Source organism: Urocampus carinirostris, chromosome 6 (genome assembly GCF_059441175.1).
Source record: "Urocampus carinirostris isolate Australia breed hairy pipefish chromosome 6, RoL_Ucar_1.0, whole genome shotgun sequence".
Taxonomy (NCBI): Eukaryota; Metazoa; Chordata; class Actinopteri; order Syngnathiformes; family Syngnathidae; genus Urocampus; species Urocampus carinirostris.
Genome location: NC_142354.1, coordinates 34264417 through 34290519, shown reverse-complemented (window position 1 = coordinate 34290519; position 26103 = coordinate 34264417). Strand labels below are relative to the sequence as shown.

General features: G+C 38.0%; 1 protein-coding gene across 2 annotated transcripts; it reads left to right on the top strand.

Moving 5' to 3' along the window:
* Positions 1 to 539: 539 nt before the first annotated feature.
* On the top strand, positions 540 to 25099 carry igsf8 (immunoglobulin superfamily, member 8). 2 transcript variants are annotated; one of them, XM_088338832.1, is made up of 8 exons: positions 540 to 741; positions 842 to 983; positions 7015 to 7395; positions 8506 to 8973; positions 12716 to 12894; positions 17218 to 17470; positions 18533 to 18976; positions 21794 to 25099. In XM_088338832.1, the coding sequence occupies exons 2-8, from the start codon at positions 929 to 931 to the stop codon at positions 21919 to 21921; spliced, it is 1908 nt and encodes a 635-aa protein (XP_088194958.1). In that variant the 5' UTR covers positions 540 to 741; positions 842 to 928; the 3' UTR covers positions 21922 to 25099. The 2 variants fall into 2 exon arrangements, with proteins under 2 accessions (XP_088194958.1, XP_088194959.1); XM_088338833.1 differs by lacking the exon at positions 540 to 741 and having other exon boundaries at positions 754 to 983.
* The last annotated feature ends 1004 nt before the right edge of the window (positions 25100 to 26103 follow it).

Here is a 26103-nt window from a genome sequence, read left to right as displayed (position 1 = left end):
TTTCCTTGCCCTCTTGTAGGTTTTAGATCAGCGGATGGTGTAATAATAGTCTGTGGTTTGCAATAATTGGTAGTCTGTGCAGCCCTTTAAGGCTCCTTGGAATTAAAAACTATACAAATAAACATGACTTGACAATAAATTTAATTCTATGTACAGCATACTTTTACATAAACGCAAAAAAAAAATATCAAAGGTTTAAACCCGTTGTTTTTTGGGTTGAATCTTTAAGTTTGAAAAAAAACCCTAATATACTTAAGAAGCTCCTCCTTGTATTAAGTTAAACGAGTCATATTTTTTCTTCTTTTGCCATTATCTTTTTCTTTTTTCTCTTTATTACAACATCACTTTCTGTTTTCTTGAACTTGACGAATCTTAATTGTTGTTTGGCTGTTTCATGTCGATTTTGATAATAATAAAAAGATTATAATGTAATACAAATTGTTAATAAAAACCAACTACTTCCGGTGGCGGAAGTGCATCAATTACAGCCCTCGGACGCCCCCTACAGTTGCAGATGATGACGCCTCCAACCAATGGCGACGGTTTGTTATCTTTGAGGCATTGTTGTGGCTCCTCCCCTCAGACAGCCCAACTGAAGATGCGGACCACTTTGAAACGAAGGCACTCGATTTCACCATAGCTGAATTAAAGCTTACTCTTTGATCTAGTTGTTTTTTATCACTCATTAAATTTCGTACGAGTGTTCACTTCGTCACGTCCACGCGTCGGTGCAACGCTCAGGTGATTTGTTTTGTCAAAAACGAATGAAAACGGTTAGGCTCAGACAGCGCCAATATATTTTTAATGGCTATTATTCGGTATTGCTTTTTTGGTCATCAAGGTTCAGTTTGGGAGGTCCGTGGCGAAATGAGCGGCAGCAGCCTACTGTGGAAGGAAGACCAAAGACGAGAATAATCCACGGGGGAACATGAAGAGCGCTATGAGTGTGATAAAAAGCACTTTATTCGTCTGTCTGCACTATGGTAAGCTACATTACTATCATACGGATTACGGTGCGTGTATGTTCCCCTATTCATTTGCGTTGGCGCCATATCGATGCGCTTGTCATATGATTTCGTCTTAAAGACAGCATTCTTGTTTAGTGCAACAATTAGACTGGTTGGTCTAAAATGGGCCAAAACTAGGAATGCCGGTATCTTAAAAGGTATGTATCTGCATTGCCTTGCTGTCAATTGGTGGAATAGAGTGTGAGGTATTGCACGGAGTGAATCAAGGAAGCAAGGTTTTGGGTGCTCTGAGGAGAGTGATGAACAACAAGAATATGAGTATGGATGTTAAGAGGGGACTGTATAAGAGTGTGATTGTGCCGACTGTGTTGTATGGTGCACATACTTGGAGCCTGAACGCAGATTTATGAAGAAAGTTGAATGTTTTTGAGATGAAGTGTTTGAGGACTATGTTAGGAGTGAAAAGATTGGATAGACTGAGAAATGAAATTGTGAGAGACAGAACTGGAGTAGTCGTGGAACTGAGCAAGCGTGTTGATAAGAGAGTACTCAGTTGGTTTGGACACATGGAGAGGATGGTGCGAATGTTGAAGAGGATCTGCAGAGCTGAAGTCAATGGAAGGAGACCAAGAGGAAGGGCGCGATTGACGTGGATGGATGGTGTTATGAGTGCACTGCAGGAAAGAGGTCTAAATATAATGGAAGCTAGAGCTCTTGTTGGTGATAGAAAGGAGTGGAGAGGTGTTGTGAAAGGATAGTGGGATTGTGGACGCCTTCTTAAGGATGGGCTGGGCACCCGTATGATGCGGCAGGGGTAAACCAGTGAAAGCTGTCGGGCCCTGCTGTTGAACAAAACAGTGTGTTGTGTCACCCTGACCCGAGTGACATGGCTGCTTTCTGGTGTCCCATTTCATCTGGAGGGACGAAAGCATGACCAACTTGGAAGCCGAGGTGCCTAATTTGTTTGGGTGTTTGGTCAATTGGGTTGGCCATGGTCCAAATATTGTTGTGTGTTTTTTTTATGCTATTTATTTTCCTTTTATTTTCTTTGTTATTGTATGTGTGTGTTTTGCTGTCGGTCACCCCTCTTGAGGGATATGACCTAGGTAGATAGATAAATAGATGTATCTGCATTAGTGTTTGGTGCGTTACTGAAATGTTAAATTGTGAAAAGACTCCCATTTTGTCTCTGGGCTTTAAACCATTCAAAGATTTCCTTCTCCATTTCTGGGTGCTGTCCAAGACATTTTCATTTTATTCTCCAGCATGCTGTATTGCAAAAAGAATTTTACAAGTAAAGACACCAAAATTGAGCACATTTTTACAATGAATTCTACGCTTATATTTATCCCATTAATTTCTGATTGGTTTGTTGTTCCTGTATCAACCACTCTCCCTTCTTCACACGTTGCCCATATTTCACTACTGGGGACATGTTTATAGGATGACTCCCTGATTTAAGTGTTTTGTTGTAAATTGGGCTTGGGTGCAAATATGTATGTTAGGGCGAATATCTCCATGAGAATGTATTCAGTGTCCTCATACACTTTCAGTTGTAATTTGTTGGTTTTTATAATCATGCCCTTCCTTAAAAAATGTGGCTGATCGAGGGTTGTTTGTGTCAACGTGAGTCATGCAGGAGTGTTCGGCAGCTAGAGGACATTGTAATAAACGATCTTCGTTTGATGAGTAGCGGAATAACACAGTAATGCACCATAGAATAACGACAGTAGAGTTACAAAATGTTATTCATAACAAGTTTCAGTACCAAGAAAAGTAATTGGGGGCCGGGAACATGTTCATTTGCAATGTGTCGGTCTCAACACTGATCAGTATTCATAAAAATCCATTATCCATTGACCCTTTTGGCCACACCACTCTGAGAACGCCCGATCTAGGGAAGCTTAGGGTTGAGACGCGTTAGTACTCGAATGGGAGACTGCCTGGGAATAGCAGGTGCTGTAATTCCCTCATTTGGAGCCCGCTTCGACTATACTCCCCTGTACAGTTGGTGAAAATGAATTTCCCTAAGTGGCCAAATAAATTGAATCGAACTATAATGATTATTATCCATCCATCCATCCATTATCATCCGCTTATCTGTGGTCGGGTTGCAGCGAAGCCCAGACCTCCCTATCCTATCCTATGGGATCCCGAGGCGTTCCCTGGCCAGCCTAAAGGACTTGGTCTCTCCATCATGTCCTAAGTCGTCTCTAAGGCCACCTATCGTTGAGACATGCCCGGAACACCTCCCAAGGGATGCATTCAGGAGTCATTTTCATCAGATACTCGAGCCACCTCAATTGCCTCTTCTCAACTCCGAAGAGCAGCGGCTCTACACGGAGAGTCCCTCTTGGATGAACAATCTTCTAACCTTATCTCTAAGAGAGAGCCCAGCCACCCTGCAGAGGAAACTCACAAATACTACTGAGCAATACTGAAAGGATCAAGTACCAATACCTAAAATAACGGTTGGCCATTTAACAATTAGGAACCTGAAAATAAATGATACAGTAAATTGTCATTAAAATTCGATATAAAGAAACATATTTAGTTGGGATTTATTACTTTAAAAATACCTGTAATTTCAGGTACAATTGGTATTGATATTTCTCATTGGTATGGATTGTTAGTCTTGATTATAAGTTTGAGTGATGATTCCAAAAATGTTTTTATGGCTGTTGAACTGCTCGTTTGCCTGTCTTCGGTGAGTTAAAAATGTTCAAAGTCAGACACATCTATGTACAAACCACACTCGTTGAGGACATTTTGAAAAAACAAAAAATAATGAAACATGTAATTTAAATAAGGAACCTTTAATTGAAGGAAAAGTAATGACAACATAGTAGATATTTTGGGTAGGATAAAAAGTAATCATACTATTATAATGAAGTTTGGATCGATTAATATTTCAAATTTAAATTGCAACTTCAGAAATACAATGCTGTCATATAAAATACTATTTTTTTCAAAGCTCAAATAATCTCGGTGTATGTAAAATGTTTGCGTTTTCAAATAATTGAAGTACAACTATATCAAATTGTTTTTTTTCTTCTGAAGCTAGAATAATGAAGCTTTAAAAATAAGCCTATATATATATATATATATATATATATATATATATATATATATATATATATATATATATATATATATACACACACACACACACACAAACAAACAAACAAAGTCATGACGACAATAAAGTTATGTTTTTAATTGGCTGTAGAATGTCACATTGTTTACCTTTTATGCTAAAGTGTTAACATTACAACAGTGAAGAGATTTTATTTGCGATAAAAATAACTGATTTTCAAAATACTTATAATGTTTTGAGAATAATAAATATTTTTTTCATGAATTCATTTTCCAAATACGTACCCTAACCAGGGTCCTTAAATTAGCAATTGTATTTTTTGTGTGTGAATTTGTTGGTACTTGCAAAAATAGTCTGTAAAAAACATCCTTCGTCACTTCGTACCAGGTAAAACTGATGAGACATCTTTTTTAGTTGCTAAATGTTATTGCACATATTTTCATTGCACTATAGTTACGATTCACTATTCTTTTTTATTCACAAACACTGCACTATTTTTAAATAGGTCAGTCTCTAAGCACTACATTGTAGATATTTTTCTTCCTTTTATCTTGATAGTATTTATTTCAGAAGAATATATGGGCTTTAAACCCATGTATATAGACCCTTATGATTGAGTTACATTGTGATTTTGTTATGAATACATAGTTTCTACCATTTCGCCCCCCAACTTAGCCCGCCTGATCCAGACAGTGTTGAGTATTGTCATTTGCTATGACGTCCCTATCAATCCCAGCCCCCATGTTAATTAGGTCTCCATCCGCTTAAGCCTCCAAGCTCAGCCTATGTCATTATCCACGGGAGTTTCTGTGACGCAGCGGCTCGCCCAACAGTTACTCTGTATTTGTGTGGGTGTGTGTTTATGGATATGAGTAAGGCCCACAAACTTGCTAACGTGCACACACACATCCGGTCTTTCAGGTTTGTTCAGGTAGTAATCCATTTTAGGTCAGAGATAGCATTTGGCATTCAGTGATGGTGTATTTATTCCTCTGCTTTTCCAGATTAAGGTTAAAAATCCCTTCAGGGCAGGCCGTCCGTTTTGAAAACGTCCAGCCCACTCAACTACGTATAACGAATCATTGTTATGGCCCAAAAAGACAAGAAAAAGAGAAGAGAAAATATTTTAATTCGAGGTCGGGTGCATCATTTAAGGTGTTCTTTAAAAAAATTATAAAATATTTTTTTTTCTCTCTTAAAGTTACATTGTGTAATATGTGACCACTAGATGGCACTGTATTGTTTAATGTGAATGAAAATAGATAAAACATATTTGTTGGCCACCCAGTATACACTTGCCAGTATATCATCAGATTGTTGTAGCATCAGTTATACATTTCATCCCAAATGCACAGCCCGGCAAGCCGTTACTCCTCACCTTCACAGTTGTCCCCCCGCTCGTGTCATTACCACCACAAACTCCTCCCCCCCAATGTCACCTATGTCATCATATTTTAAGTAAGCTAGCTGAGGTTAACTATAAAGATATTTTACTAATGGCATAGTGTGTATAACAGATGCGTATTTGCATTTACATTCATCCCTCATCATTCTTCTAACAGTTATGCGTATCCTATCAGGGATGCAATGATTACATTTATTATGAGTTAGCTGGCTGACGTTAACCGTAACGAAATTTTACGAATGCTATTGTGCAGTGACATGATTACATCTGTCCTCTATGCCTATACACATAAATGCTTATTCTCATTCACATTCGTTGCTCATCATTCATTTACCAATTATTTGTATCATCGATGCCATACTATAGAGCGCACCTGATTATAAGCCGCACCCAGTACATTTTTAAAGGAATAAAAATTATGTACATACATAAGCTGCGCCTGACTATATGATGCCCACATTGAAACAAGAGATATTTACAAAAAAAGACGGTACACAAAAAGAGTTTTAATGATGTACGGTTCTTTAACCCCTTAACTTTCTTACTACCCGCCGGTGGGCCGTCGGACTTTTGATGAACAAATACGTGTCTGTTCAATGTCACCAGTTACTGAAATATGTCATGCCACATATCAATGGAAAGTTTAAACTCTTGGGATTCAAGATATCACAATCTATAACAAGAGACCAGAGAACTATACACCAGAGGTAACTCACCAATACGTCCTTTGGCCGTCTTCAACTTCAACTATCATATAAACCTGCATTTTTAAAAAAATACTCATAGGTCAATATATTTGTATTTATTTGATATAACTTGAGGAAGCTGGCGTGATTGCTGCTTAGGGAACTCCACAAAACTGCCCAAACTAGAGAAAGGCTGGGGGTAAAATGTGGATAAAAATGGTGCAGTCTGGTCACTTTGAGTCTCCATTGTTTGTAATCTTCTTTGTAACACTTGTTTTTGGTTGCACGACACAATACAGTGACCTCTAGTTGTCAAGTAGTACACTGTGTCCCTTTGAATGCAGGACAGTAATCCCTCGTTACAACGCAGTTTACCCTTCACGGTTTCGCATTGTGCATTGTGTTCTGCATTCTGTTTGGTTAAACCGTGATAATGCTTATTATTTGACGGAACGGTAGTTTTTTGTTAAAAGAAAAAAATGGGGAAGAAACCCAATGTTGATATTCTATTTTCTTTGTTAAACAAATGCTTGAGCCTATAAAAGTTTTTTTTTTATTTGGTTTCAGTGTATATTCGAGTATTTATTTGTGTAAGAAAAGGTTTCCACATTGTAGATTTTTCCTACCACTGGTTTTCTTTGGAATTTAACCCCTATGATAGACTAGGGTTTACCGTATTAGCAAAATGAACAATTATGAACTGGAGATACTAGCAATAAGACATTTGATCATCCCTGTATGAAACATTTATACACTCCAATACTTCAAATACCAGTTAGAAGTGCATTTGTGCGAAAATACACATTGGTCCATTGTTTAAAGTCTCACATTCTTCTTCATGTCTTCTTGTCTTCAAAGTGCTCCATTTAGCAGTATCCCGAGAGGTGACCGTCCCTGTGGGGCCCTTATACCGTGTGGCCGGCTTCCCCATTTCCGTCCCCTGCTCAGTTTCCGGCTATGAAGGCTCCAGCACGCAGGACTTTGAGTGGTCTCTGTACAGGGATGACTCTGGCGACCGACCCATAGGAGTGGTGTCCACCAAAGACAAAGGATTCCCCTACGCCCCATTTCAAGCACGAGTGAGGAGCGGGGAGGTGAGGGTGGATCGCGACTCTGGCGACCGCGCTAGGCTGGTGATACAGAGGCTGCGATTTGACGACCAAGGAAAATATGAGTGCTACACGCCCAGTACAGACACCACCTACCAGGGCTCCTATGGCGGCACTGTGGTTGTCAAAGGTAATATGAAGAAACTCCAGATATTCTTACCTTACTATTTTCAAAAAGGTACTTTAATGAACAACAGTTGCATTATTATTGTTTTAAGGTTAAGTAGTGAACACGTCTTTTGGCTTGCTGGAATGTGGTGTGTCGCTGCCTTAGCACAGTTGGGACCAGTGAGTCCATATGGCTCCAAACATGCAATCGTCTGCAGAACTGGTTACTTTAAAACATCCATCCATCCATACATCCACTTTGTTAGCCGCTTTTCCTCTCTAGGGTCGTGGGGGTGCATGAGCCAATCCCAGCCAACTTTAGGCAGTGAGCAGGGGATACACTGAACTACTTTCACACACTAGGGCACACAGAGACATACAACCATTCATATGCACATTCATAACCAGGGACAATTTTGAGTCTCCAATCTTTCTGCCATGCATGACTTTGGAATGTGGGCAGATCAAGAAAGAAATCTATAAACTTTAGCATAGAAAAACATTACATTGTCTTTCCTTAACTTAACAAGTAAAGTCTATGGGCTGCTCCTTTTAGATAAAAACATCAGTAAATAGGTTATGCTCAAATTGGAAAAAATAAATAAATGCAACTAGAAAGAAAATACTGAATGGATTGACCTGCCGTTAGCTTGCTAATACAATCACTAATTATATTGTTTGGGGCTGAGGTGTGTGTCAAATCAGAATCCTTGGTCTCACTATGGCCCTCTGCACCTGCAGACACTCAGCACAGTAATATGTTACACACTAATTGTATTAATAATATTTAGACTACAATGTGAAAATTCAAACCTTTTAAAAAATCTGTGACGTTAAATGTTAAAAAACCTTAACATTAAAGAAATATAACATTTTAATATATTTAAAATTTTATATTTCCATGACGACAGGTGAGGCTGGGACTTCCCTGACTGCACATAACTGGTATAGTAAAATGATAAAATATGTTGGAAAAAAATGTAACTCAATACATTCCTAGGTGTAGCATTTTTTTAATCTTGAAAACTGTGCAGAAAGACACATTTGGATTTCCTGACTGTGAGGAAGATTGATGATGACTCTTGACACCAAATGAAACCCAACAACTTTTTACCATTTTGTTCAATCTCAGTGATTCCTGACACACTTCAAATCGGCTACAGTCGCACCATAACCAAGCAGCCCTTCCCAGAAGGTGCTGAAATAACTCAGCTCTGCTCAGCCAGCACCAACTCTGAGCAGTTGACTCACCTCTCCGTCACTTTTGGGAAGCGAGGCGGCCAAGCTGCCTCAAGCGGCGGAGGCGAATCGGCACTGGAGCTCAACACCGTCCGTGAGATCATTTCCATAGACAAGATGCTCAGGGTTGTGCCAGGACGTTTCTACAAAAAGCGCTACGAGGATGGCGATATAACCCTCGAGAAACGCAACGGAGAAGGCGGCAGGGACGAATATATCATGAAAATGAGGGTGCTGCAGCCCAATGACACGGGATCTTATTTCTGCGAGTTTGCCCAGTGGATTCGGGACCCGGATAGTTCCTGGCAGAAGATTGCACACAGGATGCTGGAAACGGGCAACCTGACCATTAAACAAATATGTGAGTACAATCATGCTGCTTTTAAGTCTTGAATTTAACTTGCCGTAGGAACCCTGTATTTGCAGGGTCAGTTTATGCTATTTTATGCATCTACAATGCACGTTTTTGGCAGTTGTGACTTGCGTCTTCCTCAACATCACCTGTCTCACTCTTTTTCTGTTGGAGGGCTCCTGGCAGGCAAAAAAATGTAACCATGAGTCGCATTTCTGCAAAAGCCGCAGGGTTGAAATTTTTTGACAAAAGGTGCAGCTTATAGAAAATTACGATAGTTTAGAATATTTTTTAGGTGAGTGCAAAGTAAGTGCAAAATATTGTTTTAAGGATTTTCATATTGAGGATTATTAGCTGATAAAAGGGAAAATAATTAAAATTTGCCAGTCAAGCTATTTTGCTAATCTTATTTTGAGAGAGAGGCAGAGAGAGAGAGATGGATGCAGGGTCACACTCTTGTACACCTGCAAAAACAGGAATCTTCACTCATTCAAAGTACTGATTTTTTTTTCAAATGACAATTGTCATAATTATTTTTTTATTTGAAAAGTTATAATATTTTACAAAGATCAGAAAAATAATACTTAAGATGAGCAAAAATATCTGTCAGCCATTTCCATCACTGCTGCTATAGTACTATTGGTTTCATTTTGTTCTTTGGGAGTGGAGCAATCCAAGCTAACTTCAAATTGTTTAGACAGTACATTGACGTGTAACTTGTTCTACAAACCAATTTCGTGATTCATCTCCCTCAAAAATCCATGTTTGATGTCTATATTCATCACTGTACAGAATTATTTACATTTTGCAAACCTGTCAACCTCAGCCAATTGCTTCTCTTATTAATTATTGCAATATCCCTTATCAAGCGATAACAAACCTTCCAGACACAATATGCCACCTATGTACTCTCAGCAGTGACAGAGAAGATTTGAGGCAAGAGACGCAATGAACGAGACAAGATCGGTCTAATAAAATTTAAAAAAAAAACAACAACATTATTGATATAGTGTACGCAATTGAAATTATCAAAAAATATTTACAATTTGTGGGAAATAGGTTAGGTAAAATATTGTCCCAAAAGATTAGCCTTGAATATAAAAGGCTTTTAAGATGATTAAAAAGGAATGGCAAAACACAACTATGATCACTTTTAGAGTTTCTAGGAGAATAGGAAGAGTTGAGACAACTGGTGGAAAGGGGCAAATTCCTTTTCTCTGACAACTACAAGGCTGCAAAGCACTTTGTTTTAAATGTTTCCTTTTTTTCTTGTATTTGACCAACTGGAGACTGCATTAGTTGATTTAAGGGTTGTTAATGGATGTTAGCAGACTGGTCTAATTATGTTCAAAAAGCTCTTACCTCAATGGTAAACAATTCAATAGATTCCTGGACTAGATGCAAAGGAAAAACATTTCTGCAGCCACAAATCCCCCAAACCTTTATGGGAATGGGCAGCAAAAGATCTTACCTCTTAAAAGCTCACTGTGGGAAATTGAGGCTGTGGTTCACACAGGCTTACTTGGAAATGCATTTACTGATTCTAGAGTTTGGGGCACAAGTTTAGTTCTAATGAAATGGTCCGAGGGGATCAAAGATGGGTATAAACCCATCTACTATATATGGGTGCTGCATTTAGAAGCAATCAGAATATTAATTCTGTTGAGTTCATTGAAATGCTTCTTCCACAGAAAGAAAAAAAAAGTGCACTGTATTCAAGGCGTGTGTTTTACTAACATGTCACGATATGTGTCTGTTGCAAAAGTCAGCCTGGGCTTGTAGCTCTGGGCTGCCTTGGAATCCTTCCAGACTGCAAAGTAAAAGCATGGATGCTTTTTGCACACTTGTTTGGTGGGCATTTGTAAACATGATGGCAGCTGATTGGTTGCCTGGCAGCTTCTTCATATATTTTCCTACCTAGCCGGTTTCGGGACCTAGTAAATGCAGGTGCCAATCCCCTGACACACGCTGGTTGATGAAGAGCCAACTGAGCACCGTGGGTCAATTCCAGTTGGGTACCAGACAGTTATTTCGCTGCAGTAAAGCTTTGACGCGGATTCAGGGGATTAAATATTCTTTTCATCCAATTTGCACTCTTGATACTTGATTTCTTTTAATTTAAATATTAAGGCACTTTATTTATACAGCTATTGACAAGAATCTTTTCGGTGTACCAAAGTGCTTTACATTGCCAACAGAGAAACAATAAGTAAAAGCCGAGCAAAACAAATAAAAACAAATAAAGACAATAACAACACAACAGTATCAAATAAGATAAAGTATAAGAAAAGTGTCGCCATACTATTGAGTACTAAGATCCATTCTGGAAAAGTTGTGTTTTAGCCTGGATTTAAAGAGGCCCAGGTCAGAAATAAGACTCATCTCGAATGGGGTATTTCCTTCAATGTTTGTAAGTAGTTTATCAAAAAGTTAAAAGGCAAATAAGTACATGTATGTGTCTTGGAATTGGAACACGGGATTCCCTTTTCTGGTTGTATAACATTGGTTGTAGGACGTGTAATGCAATTATAGCCTCACTAATCAAAAGACTGAATGGAACAATGCTTCTTTATGTTGTATGCTTTTGCTCAGCACCTTCCTCTTTTGTTTGGAAAGACAATGCAGCTTTTGTTATTCGTGGTGGTTAAATGAGGACTTATGTTTTCACCAGGATCTACGGATAGAAAGATCTTGGACATTTTCAGATAAATATACTTGAAAAACAAGGAAACATATATTTTAATATAATACAAAAGTATTCTTCAACTTATTAAAATTGTCAGACATGGCACATTGCAGTTAATGCGACTCTCACGCATTCCATGATTTTCATTTAAAATGAAAAAAAAAGAAATACTAGAAAAAATACTTGCTAAGAATTGATAATAATAATAACAATGTGCTTCACACTTTCCTTATTACACAAAATAACAAACAGAGTGTCAGTGTCAGCCATGCAATGCAACTATCTCCTCATTAGGGATTCAGTGTCTTGCCCAAGGACACTTAGACATAATGACGGAGGAGCTGAGAATCGAACCTGTAACCTCTCGACGAGCACTTTACCTTCTGAGCTACTGCCATTGTATTCTGTTTTAGTCAGATATTCAGCTACCAATATTGGTTGTCAGCCTACCCGATTATTAATAATCAGTAAAAGCCAATGTTCAGTCTCTTGTCTATTGTTTGTACAAGACACTTAAATAAGGTACCCCTGCAGAAAATGGATGAGAATCACAGCAGAATTTTGAATACGGCTCATGACTTGCCTGTTTGCCTGTATGCACAACACTATGGACCCCTCTGCGTCAGGAATGCAAATGCAAACACATTGACAAATATTGGAAGTTGACTATGATGTTGTTAAAAAAATGAAAGGAACTGTGGGTTTTAGTCGCTGCCTTTGTATTTTATCATTTAATTTCAAAGGACAGTAAATACAGTATGTAAAAAAATACAATTGTTCACATCCATGAACTGAAAAATGTAAAAATATGTTCTTCTTACGCGCTTAATTTGTTCCAAGATGGTGCTCGTAGCCTGAAATGCTCATGTAACGAGCACATTTTCCCGATCAATCGAATAATTAAAAACTAATTGGTCGGTTCCCGTCCTCCCAAAAGCATACAAGTGAATCATAAATAGCTATACATATTTAAACTAGCAACTTGCCCATGTGCCTGCCAACACTATCCTGCTAACTTACTTCCCAGCCTGAGTAAACACAATCTCGATTTTTTCATCGCCACAGCCGAGTCCCTGAGTGTGACGTCATCGCCCCAAGGAGAGGTGACCCTGCAAGTGGGCTCTCCCCTCCTTCTCACCTGTGAGGTCAACGGACTTCCTGACAACGTTGACTCGGGCCTGCAGGTGCAGTGGATGAAGAGAGGCTCTGCGGGCGCAGACCAAATGAGCTCTGGTGGCGTCGAGGTAAGACTTGAATAGGGGAAGTGATTGGTGACACTGGGTCACAAACCCACCCTCATGTTTGTAGGAGAGTTCGTTGTCAGCAAAATGGACAATTTTAGCAATACTTTGCCGGAATCATAAACGAAAAAAAAAATCCCTTTTTCTTTTTACTTACATTTTCTTTTTTCACCTCAGAGACAAGGTCAACAATTTAAATTACTGTAGTGAAAATTCAAAAGACAAGAAAAAAGAGCTGACTGGAAAAGGCTAAATCTTATCTTGATTCCACCCCCTTAACTGCCGTGGCACCTTTCACCTATTCAAGAAAGAAAATGATTGTAAAGTAATACATTATTACCATGAATACATTCCCCTCAGATGAACAGTTTTAAATTGAAGTTTCACTAAAAACTGATCATGAACATTCACACTCAAAAATTGGATGTCATATGTTTTTTAAGATGAAATAAGTACAAGTAATCAGCTCTTGCTATGTCCCTTTCACCGACACATAGCTTTGATGCCACTCATACTTTTGATCCTTTAAATCTCCATCTTCAACAGAAAATCTTCATGTTCTTCATGCTGTTCTTGTGCTTTGTATGTTCTTGTTTTGGCAACGGTCTCTTATCGCTACCTTATAATAAGGTTTGGTATCACCCTAATAATGATATAAAGTATTCGCTGATCTAATAATGTCATTATATGTACGGTGTTTTTTATATGGCCAAACAAAGTTTCAACCACTAATTATGAAATCACTGTACACATTTTATGATCAATTAATTATTTAACAAAACCTTTGCAAGATAGTTTTCCAAATATCTAACAAAGTTTAGCTTCTCAGCATCAAATAGCCTTCTTATTGTCTTTTTATATTGATGAATGATAGAGAACTTAACTCATCAAAAAAAAAATTTGATATGATCTATTTAAATTTTTTTCTGTGTTGTTCTGTTTTTAAATTATTTGATGAAAGTGAAAACATTGTGGCTCATCAGATGAATCAGTTGACACGTTAATATTACACATGGTTCAAGAATTAAAGTAACTGTTGAATTTCAAAGGGCGTATGTATTATTTAGCGTCTCATGTGGTTAAAAACTGAATTCGTTGAAAAAACACCAAAGATTTAAATAATAAGCAAAAATACATCAACTGTGATGTAAATGTGCATTCTTTTTTGAATACTCATACAGTGTTCTCGTTTGCCCGCGTCCCTGCGTCCTAGACGCATAATTTTTGCCGGGAACGCATCGTCTCAAATCAACGTGCGTCCCCGGGACGCAACCTTTGTCATTATTACCCAATTACTTTTTTTTAACAAAGATTTACTGCACTCCAAACTTTTCTTCTGGCAGATCCGCCATTGTTGTTTTGGTCTCGCGGTTCGAGTTTTCGTCTGCACGCCGATCTTGGCCAACGAGATCTCCTTTGTGTAGTGAAAGGAAGTCGGGTTTTTTTTAGAGAACTGGCTTTTTAGGCTCAACTTATTAAAAAGAGCCGTCTCTCAAACGGCTCACTTGCTTTGATGATTGATATTACGAATTATGTTGTATAAAGAAGTTAAGAAAAACAGGAAGTATAAAAGGAGAAAATAAAGAAAAGACAGGTTTGTGGTTATCCCTTTAATCGGTATATTACTCACCCGGTTCCTGTAACCATCAAGGGAGAATGTGTAGAATTTGTCCAGACCTACAAATACCTGGGTGTGCAGCTGGACAACAAACTGGACTGGACTGCCAACACAGAAGCTCTATGTAGGAAAGGGCAAAGCCGACTTTACTTCCTCAGAAGGCTGGCCTCCTTCAACATCTGCAAAAAGCTCCTGAAAATATTCTATGAGACAGTAGTGGCAAGCGCCCTCTTCTATGCGGCAGCGTGTTGGGGAGGCAGCATCAAGAAGAAGGATGCCTCTCGTCTCAATAAACTGGCTAGGAAAGCGAGCTCTGTTGTGGGCAAAGAGCTGGACAGCCTAACAACAGCAGCTGAGAGACAGGCACTGAAAAAGCTGAGGTCAATCATGGACAATCCATCGCATCCGCTTCACAGCATTATCTCCGGACAGAAGAGCAGTTTCAGTGACAGACTGCTGTCACTGTCTTGTACTACGGACAGACTGAAGAGTTCTTTTCTTCCTCATGCCATGAGGCTCTTTAACTCCACCCGGCAGAGTAAAGGCCCACATTAAACCACACCACCTACATTGGATCTTACTGCATTATGTGTAGCACTATTTAGTTAATCTATATAACATGCTAAAGTGGGCATTTGCACGTCACACTGGGTATTTGTATATTGTTTTCTTTTGGCTTTATTATTGTATTGTTCTCAGCTCAGGGATGCTGCTGGAAATGTGAATTTCCCTTAGGGGATGAATAAAGTATCTATCTATCTATCTATCTATCTATTACCAACAATAATTTGATGCAGAAAATGAATTAATAATTTGATGATTAAAACTGAATGAATATATAGATTAATATTATATATTTGTCGCTGATTTACAATTTCAACCTCAATATCACTAAATTTGGGGACCCATAGATCTCTTTTGGGACCCATAGATTTTTGAGCATGCGAGTCCCCGGGACCCATCACTTTTCAGAGGTAAAATTAACACTGCTCATAGGTATAAAATGTGAATTTATTTTACATAACATGAGGCTTACTTACAGGCAGCTGACGTGATTGCCCATCATGTGGCTGCTACGGTTTCCCCAAAAAACTAACATCGCAAAAGGTAGGGGGGAAAAAAAATAAAGTAAAAGGATGTGTTTTTGTGGTTTGAATTCCTTATTGTGCTTTTTTGCATTCATATTTGGCTACATTACACCTTACAATAGCATCTCGTGGTCAAATAATACATGTTATCCCTTCATCTAAAGTTCTACATTAAATTAAACCTTCTTACTGAAGCTCTCAAAATGCTTAAAAAGTTTGCTCCTGGTAAAAACGGTTTATGTTAAGTCAAACTGGCATTATTGACTGAATTTGCAAAAAAACATTGGTCTGGAGAGGGATGGGTGCCACCAGGCTGTACTTGCCCAAGACACACCCCCTATGGCCCTAGTGGTTAAGGGATCCAAACAATTAAACAAAACATTTTTAAAAATGTGCAAGTTTGGAAAAAAGGAAGCCGAGCTAACAGGAATTTAAATGTTAAACGGATGGGAGGGCCAAAAAAGAAATTAAGCTACAATCCGAGGGCTGAACAAATTTAAAATGACACACAGTTTAGTGAGCCTAATCAAAACTACTGAAAAGCTAACAAATATTTTCCAGTATGATCAGATAAATAAAGCAATATATTCTATGACTCTGTAATCTTAATGTAATTTTCAACAGGCACAAAAGACAAATTTCCTTGGTATGAAAACCCTCATTAAATGAACGTTACATGAAAAAAGGTACTTTAAATTAGGTACCATCAGCAGTCTTTGTTTTATATTCTATCATTCTATAACTACAAAAAGATAAAATGCAAGGAGAAGTAACACAAACAAACACAAAACAAACACACAATTCCTGTTGTATGATGCAATAAGGAATCAAGATATTCTCAGGGGCAGAATGTGGCTTGTGTGCCTTGGCTTTGACGTTTATGGTGCATAATGTTAGTTTCAAATCTAAATGGCTAACCTTTTGAGGCATGGTGTAGAGACCTTTGTGGGCATGATTGAAATAGGGAGCAAATTTCACGTTTGCTTGAATTTTGTTTTTGCTTAGTTAAAAGAGTTTTTCTAGGAGAATAGGAAGAGTTGAGACAACCCGACATCTCCTGGTTTGTGTCATCATTTCAGCCTCCTTCAGCTCGTTCATGTTGCGCGTCCAAGTTCTTCCATTTCTTAGATGCGCTCGAATAAATATAGTTATTCATTTTGGGGGGGTTTGGTCGGAATTTGGACTTTGCTTGAAGAAAAGCCTCTTCTTAATACTACAACACAATTTTCATGCAATGCTGACAAATAGAATAAAAAAAACACTGTGGGGACAAGCATCCACAAGCACTTTACAGCACTCCCCCAACCCCCATTCCTCCTAACTAATGTGTTCTGCCCCAAACAGCCTTGCTAAAAGTATTAGCAGATAGATGTGGTGTAAAATCAAACATAAGAGGCTCCTTGAACTTATTGGGATTTAATAAACATACTTAATCGGGAAACTATTTAATTTTCAGGTTTTTAGGTCACCTTAAACAATACACCAACCTTTAAAAAAATCCCATTAAAAGATATATTTTGTCTTCAAAGGGAAATAGAAATAATGATCAGAGATGATTTTCTCCTAATGGTTGATTTACTGTAAGATTTTGAATACATTTGTTTTTGGTGGTTTCAACAGGTGGAGGTGGCCAGGATGAGCCCAGACGGAATTGTGAGTTGGGGGGACGACGTTAGCCGATCTACCGGCGGCTCCATGGAAAAAGTGTCGGCGGCGCGATTTGCCCTCAAATTGTTCTCAGCCCGGCCTTCCGACTCAGGCGTCTACCGCTGTGTGGTGAGCGTGTACGCCGGGCGCAGTAGGCCCGCCCCTTCCACTCCGGCCACACTTACGCAGAAGTCGCAGGGCGTTACCGTCAATCTCAAGACCAAAGGTGTGCATTTATTGCCAAAAACCCTGTGATGTGAATGATTTAATGCATTGCATTCATTGTCATTACGAGTATAACGAAATTGGAGAGCATCCATAAGTTAAAGTAATGCTTAGAGGTAAGGTCTTAAGCCCGGTCCGAGCCCGACCCTAAATTGGGTAAAATGGCTCTCGTTACGTTTGGGTTGGGACTGGGCTTCTCCCTAACTGACTTTTTTTTGTGAATTCTGGATTTTTCCTTAGTTTATCACTCTGAGAGTGGACATGCACCTACAATGAAATTTTCAGACCCCTCCATGATTCCTAAGTGGAAGAAATAGCAAAATAGCAGGGTGTTCAGTAATACTTACTGTATATTAGATGATTTACTTAACAACATTATGACGTTTTTTCCTCTCATTTGTGGTTACAGTGGCTCAAGAAAAAAATCTGGTTATTTATATGTTTTGGTTAATAATATAGCTGTGATTTTATTTTTTATTTCATATTTTCAACCTATTTTTCAAGTTTTACTTTTTCTTGTTTTCCTAAAAAAAATAATACTTAAAATGAGCAGAAAATATCTGCTATTGGAAACATGTTGTTACTTTTAAATGAAAGAATAAATGAATAGACGTTTATTGTCATAATACATGTATAATGAAATTAGAGGGGGGTTTTCCTTTCAATGCAAGTAAAACAAATCAAAAGGGTAAACATGTTCAAAAGAATAAACACATTAAAAATATATAAATGAGATATGATAAATACGTGCACTTCCACAGTCACAGTTGCACCAAACATTATGCTCCTGGAAAGGTTAGCTGGAAGTTCAGGGTGGTAATGGCTTTTGGGAAAGTGCTGTTGCTCATTCTCTTAGTTCTTGTTCTGATGCACTTGTAGCGTATTCCCCAGGGCAGCATCACAAAGAGCTGGGCGCCTGGATGTAACCTGTCACTGATCATGTTTTCGGCTCTACTGAGGCACCTAGTAGAGTAGATGTTCATCAGGGAGGGGAGAGGGCAGGCAAAGACACCGAGCCTAACCCCAAATCCCAAATGATAAGCTACATTTTACTTTTTGGCAGATGTGGTCGTGTCGGCAGAAGCTCAGCTAGCCCGGGGTCCTTTGCTCAAAAGAGGCAGCACCGTCACCCTCCTCTGCACTGCCCCCATCAAAACAACAGGCCCCGCCCAGGCCAAGGTGCAATGGCTGCGTTGGCCTCTCCCCGAGCCGCGGATGGCTTCGATCAAAAGCCAAACGCCGAGCCCGGGTGCCCCTACCAACCCCGAACTTGTCGCCACCCTTAGCCACGACGGCGTGGTGGAGATCCACATCAACGGCAGTGAGGTCAGCGCGGACCGGCTGTCCACTGTCACCTACCGATTGCGGGTCCATACCGCTACCATGGAGGATCAAGGCTTGTACGCGTGCCACGCAGAGGCCTGGGGGCAAGATCCTCACGGCGGCTGGTACAATTCTGGAGTCTTGGCCGAGTCAAATACCGTCACTGTTTACTTGTATGCACGAGGTAAGACGCTCACTCTCTGTGTGCATTTATTTTGAATCACTGCTGCTAGGACAAAAATGAAAATAGACACCGACACATTCTTACTTGGACAGGTATCATTGACACTCCAAGCACTGAATATCGTATAGTATCAAATTTTCTGGACTATAAGGAAAACCCAATCATTAGGTGCACCTTCAAAATTATTAATTTGTGAAAGGTTTTTCTATAAATAAGAGGCACGGGACTGTAAAGCGCGTGAAATTTAAACTACGTTTAGAGCGAGGTTTGCATTTAGAAATTTAAAAAAATATATTTCATAGAACATAACATACCCTCATGCAAGAATGGCACTAATTATTTTATTTTTTTAATGTTTTTTCTATAGTAACACGGCCTCTGTCATTCATATTTTTATTTACTTTTCGATTGTTGAATCATTGTTATTCTGAATTCCATAATTTAGCGGTTAGCATGCGATAATGACCTTAAATAAAATACTTGCATACCTAGTGGTATCAATACCAATTAATTGGTTATTTCACTAAATAGAAATATTTGAGTGCAACTATTGTTTTTAAAAAGTAACAGTTTTTAGCCTTTTTTTGGAAAAACAATCATTTTCAGTAAATTTACATTCACGTGAGGTTAGGTCAAGTCAAAGTCAGCTTTATTGTCAATTCTGCAGCATAAACAGAGAATTGAAATTAAGTTTCTCTCAGCCCTCACTGTCAAGAAGATAAAAAATTATGCTAGGTTACACGACACTAAGACACACAAGTAGACAGTACGACACATAAATAGACAGTGTGGCCACATAAGTCATCAAATGCATAAATAAATAAATGAGTCGTGCAAATGTACATGATTGTGCAATGAGCAAGGTTAGCTTATTTTGGTACTAAAGTGTTAAAGGGACGTTGTTTCCTGAAGGCAGTGGGTGTGTGTCCATTGATTGGAAAAAATGGATACTCAGGCTCTAGGTGGTGCAGGCAACAGGGAAGGAGTGGCTGTGAGAAAGGATGACAAAGCAGGGAGTGAGTTCAGACTCCCGACAGCCAGGTGGATGAAGCTGTCCCGCAGTCTGCTGGTCCTGGCCCGCAGGCTCCGCAGTCTCCTACCTGATTGTAACAGGCTCAAGAAGCTGCGTGATGGGTGGGGGGTCTCTCGCAATACAGAGCTTTGCTGGTGAGGCGAGAGGTGTACAGGTCCTGAAGTGTGTGAAGAGACGCAATGATCTTATCAAAAATGAAAAAGATTAGGAAATCATAGTTTCACAACTAAAATGAATGGGTTCATTCATAAATGGTTACCATATGTTGAAATATTTAGTTGTAATCATGCTTTTTGGATTATATTTACACTATTTCAGGTCTATAAGGCACACTCATGTATTTCTGGCAAATTCGGGGTTTCTGGGTGCGCCTTATAGTCCGGAAAATTCGATATATCAACTCATTCACTGCCAGCAAACTTAACTAAAGATTGAGGTTTACCATTCCAATTAATGGCACTGAATTATTTACTATTATAAATCCAAGCCGTTTATTGTGGATTCTTTTTTTATAGCACTCAAACACAACTCAGTCATTATGAATTAGTTTGAATCTGATTTGAAGCTTCAAATCACCTTTAAACTATTTCTGGTCATTGAACTTAAGATTTTGTAGGTTAAAGGTGTTCACAGTCAGTTGAACCTGAATTGGAATTAAATACAATTTATAGCTTCAACCTAACTTTTAAAGCAAATGGAGAGCTGTAATCTTTGACAGCCCTGTTTGAGTTATTTCAGGGGGACATTTAATAACACGTCGACTACTCCAGATCACAGAAATTTAGGTAAATAGATTTAAAGCCTGGACTCACAGTAAATTAAAATACAGTAAAATTCAGACAATAGAGTGCACCTGATAAGCCGCACCCATTAAATTTTTTAGAGGAAAAAACATTGTTTACATAAATAAGCTGCACCTGACTATAAGCCGCATGTCCCCACATTGAAACATATTTACAAAGAAAGATGGTACAAGATTTTTAATGATATACGATTCCTTAACCCCTTAACGTTCCCACGGACCGTCGGCGGGCCGCCAGACTTTCGATTAAACAAACCTGTCTCACTGAAATATGTCATGCACGTATCATGGAAAAAGCTTAAACCTTTGGGATTCAAGACAGGATAACCATTTCAAAATATACTCATCAGAAAAACATCACGATCAGTCTGAAAAAAGATACTCGAAGAATATAAAGCCGAGGTAACTCACCAAACTCAATTCATTTAAAAAAGAATATGGTATTGATTTGAATAAAAAGCAGAGAATACATGAATTATCATACAAACATGCATTCTTTTCAATACTTATAGGTAGAGAAATTTGCATTTATCTTACATACCATGAGGCTCACCTAGAGGGAGCTGACATGATTGTCTTGATTCTAGGGATACTCCCAAAAACCTTGTGAAAGTCTGGGCGAAACAATTTGGAAAAAATGTTGCAGTTTGGTCACTTTGAGTCTCCATATTGATTAGTCTTGATTGTGCTTTCTAGCACTCATTCTCGGTTGCACTACACTTTACAATGACATCCAGTGTGCCTTAAACTTTGTGTAAAATCTTTATGCTTGATATATTTCAAAAGTTAAAGGAGCATCAGGCCTTCATGACCTCTCAAGTTAACACAGCTTCAAAGGTTTGACATTTGAGTTAAAGCTTTATCAACACAAAGTCAGTAATGTAGAGAAATACTAGCAACGAATGTCCAAATGAAGCTCTTTTCAATTATTGGGGAAGTTAACCAGTTATAAAACTAAACCCACCAAAACTTTTCCTTTTAGTTGAAGACCTTCTTCTGATTCCGCTGGTGGTGGGCGTGTCGACAGCCCTGCTAGTGGGCACAATCATCATCTCGTCTGTCACGTGCTGCTTCATGAGGCGTCTCGCCAAACAGCGAGTTCCAAGGTAGCCACTGCGCAAGCCAATTTTAAGCAAATGACCTTTTGCTGGCCCAAATGGACGCCAAACCTTTTTTTTACGTGTTTTTCTTTTTCGTTTTTTGAACGTGTTACAATGTCACCAGTGCTGCTCAATGTTCTAAGCTTATCAGTTCCACGAGTTGACGTCTGTGCTCCGGTGACCAGATTCTGGTTTTAACTCATGAACTCAAATAGTTGTTCTTTGGACTTGACGCAATGCGTGTGGAAACAAAGACACTTTTTGTTATGCACTACTGATAGGGGGACTCGTAGAAAGATAGGAAAAAAAAGCTTCATTAATTGCACTGAGAAGATTTTTTCATCTTCTTTTCAACTAAGCTATCGCTATAAATTCCTTGACAAGGACTCCAAAAACACCTTTAAAAAAAAGAAAAGAAATGGGACCGAAACCACTTGGTATATTTTCTCACGTATTTGCTGTTTATTTGCATTTGCAGTAGTTTCTGCCAACTTCCTGTTTAAAATGTGTTCCTGCTAAATGAGTTTCTTTTTTTCTTCTTTGTTTCCTTTGTAACCCACAAAGTGGCCCAGATAAAATACAAAAAAAACGCTTTTTTCTCAATGTATCAAAATAGTGCTATACCTTCATATAGTTGACTTTGCTGATGCAAGAAAAACACCTGCATTTTTTGAAATATACAGCGGCCCCTCTACATCTGAGAGTAAGTCCCCAAATTAAGCTCGTATCTAGTATTTCTCTTATCTCGAAAAAAATGTAAGTAATAAAAAATAACTGGATATCAACTGCGGTAAATAGGTTCCAGGGCTCCTGAAATCAATCAGGTTTACCCGAAATACAACACATCTTCCTGATCACTGAAAACACATTGAAATAGTAATTGAACATAAAAACACAGTCGTAACATAAATAAGACGATATTTTTCAAATATATATATACATATTTTTTTTCAGTATGACTTTTTTATCTTTATAATATAAAGGCTTCTCCGGTCCTTATAAAAATAATGTTTCATGTATTCTTCATATTTTTAATTCAGAAAGCCAATGGACCGGTTCTGTAAATAACCCACCATTGCTAGTTCATTGTTATTTTCTTGTTAAATTATTTTTTTAGTGGTCGACAGACTCTATTTACCCCCTAGTTCAAATAACGAACCTGGTAATATAGTAACATAGTATTAACATGATACAGTGTTATTTTATAAATATATATCAAGCTCTGAGCTCGAAAAAGTTTGGATACTGTTCTAGGCAGTTTGATTAGTATTTTCATTTTTTATGATTGTATATGTTTTTTGCTCTTTATTATAATGGAAATCCAATCTTGGATTAATAAAAACACAATATAGGCCTCGTTGTCTTAAATTATATTTTTTTAACTCAGTTAGCCCACAACCATTTTAAAAAATAGTCTTAAAATGTAAAATAAAATCTACATTAATCCCGTAATGTGTAAAACCAAATACTTCACAAAAGGACATTTGGCCTCATAGTATTTACACTTCAATCTGTCAAAAAATAATTCAATAACTGATAGGTTTAACGTTTATTAGACATTCACAAAAGGAGAGAAGACATCAGTGAATTTACAAGGAGAACAGGAGATGACTGTACAATAACTCAACTTAAGAAAGTTTTAAGCTGTCCACCTCCCTTTTAAAAAAAAAACTCCTACGTTGTAAAAAGCAGACACGCCCGATCCAGTGTAGAAATCAACAGACTGCAACATGATTGGGCAATAGTGAGATGTAAATAGTGCATAATGGTTGAAATAACGGACTGTGCTATACAATCTCTTTGCAGGTGTTTTATATAAAAAACAAGCAAGTAGCATTAACTTATCAAACATTAACTTATTAGCACATCTGTCCTACACATTCCTCATATCCTCTTCTCAAAGCGCCTGAAGAACGTAACGCCACTATTTTAGGGACCACATCTTTGTCTTTTATGCTTACTTGATTTCTTTTAAGTGTGTCTTCAATTAATCGAGTGCTGTGATGAACAATTTTGCTGTGTCTGCATGTCTCTGTTTTACACGTGTTCACATTTTTCTGTCGACACTTGAAAAAAGATGATGATGAAAATGAAAATAGTCCACCAATCGTGAAAAAGAGTAGGCCCTCACTGCTTTTGCTGTCCACCTTTTGCCATCCTCTCCTAAATCCCGATTATAAATGATGCTCACGAACATTGGGGAATCTACAAAATGGAACGAAATGCTGCATACTGAGCCACTTTGCTCCCGATCAGGCACTGAAAGCAGATTTTTTCTCAGCCTCCCCCTCCTCCCTAGCACAGATGCGTGAGTATGGACAGCCTGGCTGGATAGTGATAATCCAAGGTTTGGATGGCACAGCCTTAACCCTCACACATTATGTGTGTCATCAGAGAGTTCAACCCTTCCCTTGGGTCCCTTTTGCATGGTTTTCCACTACTGTCCCTGAATGCGTCTATAAAAAGGTGCTTTTGAGAAATAATAGTTATATACAGGGTTCGTACGGTCGCTTGAAATCCTTGACAATGCTTGAATTTTGATGTTGTGTTTTCAAGGTTTGAAAAGTGCTTGAATTTTAGGTGAGGCGCTTGAAAATGTTTCTGGGCAGTCTAAAACAAGTCTTCTAATGCTGCTCTCTGATGGCTTCGCTTTTCAATTGCGTTTATTTTTTTACCCTAGCGATGAAAGCCAGCTGGCATTCCTTTTTATGGTGTTGTCATGTGAAGCGTCATTGCCCCCTATGGGTCGCACCCAAGAAGACAGGTTTAACAACAGATAAGTGATGGGAATTCTGGCTCCTTTTAGAAAAGCCCTTTTTTTGGCTCGGCTCCCAAACGATTCCTCAGATTTTTTGGGGTGTTTTTAACGCATGCGCATCATTGCGGCCAAACGGCAAAATTAATGTCAGTTTATGTCAGCTAATTGACAGAAAAATATTGTTCATCGTAGATAGTAACGTCTCAAATAATCACAAAGTATGTGCTAGTAGCAAGATGGCAACTTTATTTTAGTGGTCAAAGTCAAAAGAGAACGAAATATGTTCTTTTAATCGGCGCTGGATTTCTTCTTTTATTGGTACTGGAACAAATATAATCATTGGCATTGAAAGTTCTCAAAAATATCTTGAATTTTTCCATTAAAATGTGTACAAACCTAGTATATAAAATACAAATCTTCAGAAATTCGTTATGTTTGCTGTCATGTGTCACCCTTTGCTGTTAAATGCTGAGATCTGGTGTTTATTTTATTGTTGTTTGACATTTGCCACTCAAAGTATTTCACTCATAAATCTAAACAAATTTAAAACGACACGTTTTCGTTCTTGTAAAATTCAATTTTTTTTAAAATATTTTAATATGATAAATTCATGGACTTTTCAGGTAAGACTATAAAAATACATTATGCAAAATACCATGAATTAAATCTATTTCTCACAAAATATAAACACTAAAATGGGAAAATGTGACTTTGATATAGCATTTTTTTTACAATAAAATGTATTTGTCTTTAGGAAGATTTTGCATTAAAATTTGTAAAAATAAATCTGATTTGATTCGTCTGCAATGATTCAATCTTGACCCAAAATAAATGTAAATACCCCCCCAAATGACTAAGAATGCAACAACAACAAAAACATAAAACTACGGTACTATTCTTTAAAGGGACAACGTGTATTATTTAGCACGTTCAAGTGGTGAAGAAAATCTTCATTCATTAAAAAACAATATTTATTGAATTAATTTAAAATAAAACACATTAGTTATATACAATTGCTTTGTTTCGTTTTTGTAAATACAGTAGGTCGATAAATTAGTATGCTACACAAAATGAAGCTTACCTCAAGGGAAGCGAAAAAATTGTTCGTCATCTTGCTGCTACAGGTATCAAACCCCTCTAAAAGGCTGCAAAAAAGGAGTAGCTTGTGTTCTTCATTTTGCTTTTTAGCACTCGTTTTCGTTTGCACTACACCACACGGTGACATCTAATGGTTAATTAATACAGCGTCCCTTCAAAGAAAATGCAAATCAGATAAAGATTTTTGTTCACTTTTGCAATATTAAAATGACCACAAGGAAAAATGTGATGTTTTAAATCATTAGGAAAACATAATCGGCAATAAATAGAAGATTAGCTGCATAATCTGTAATAACGTTTTAAATAGTGAAAATGTGTTTTATTGTTAGTTTTTTA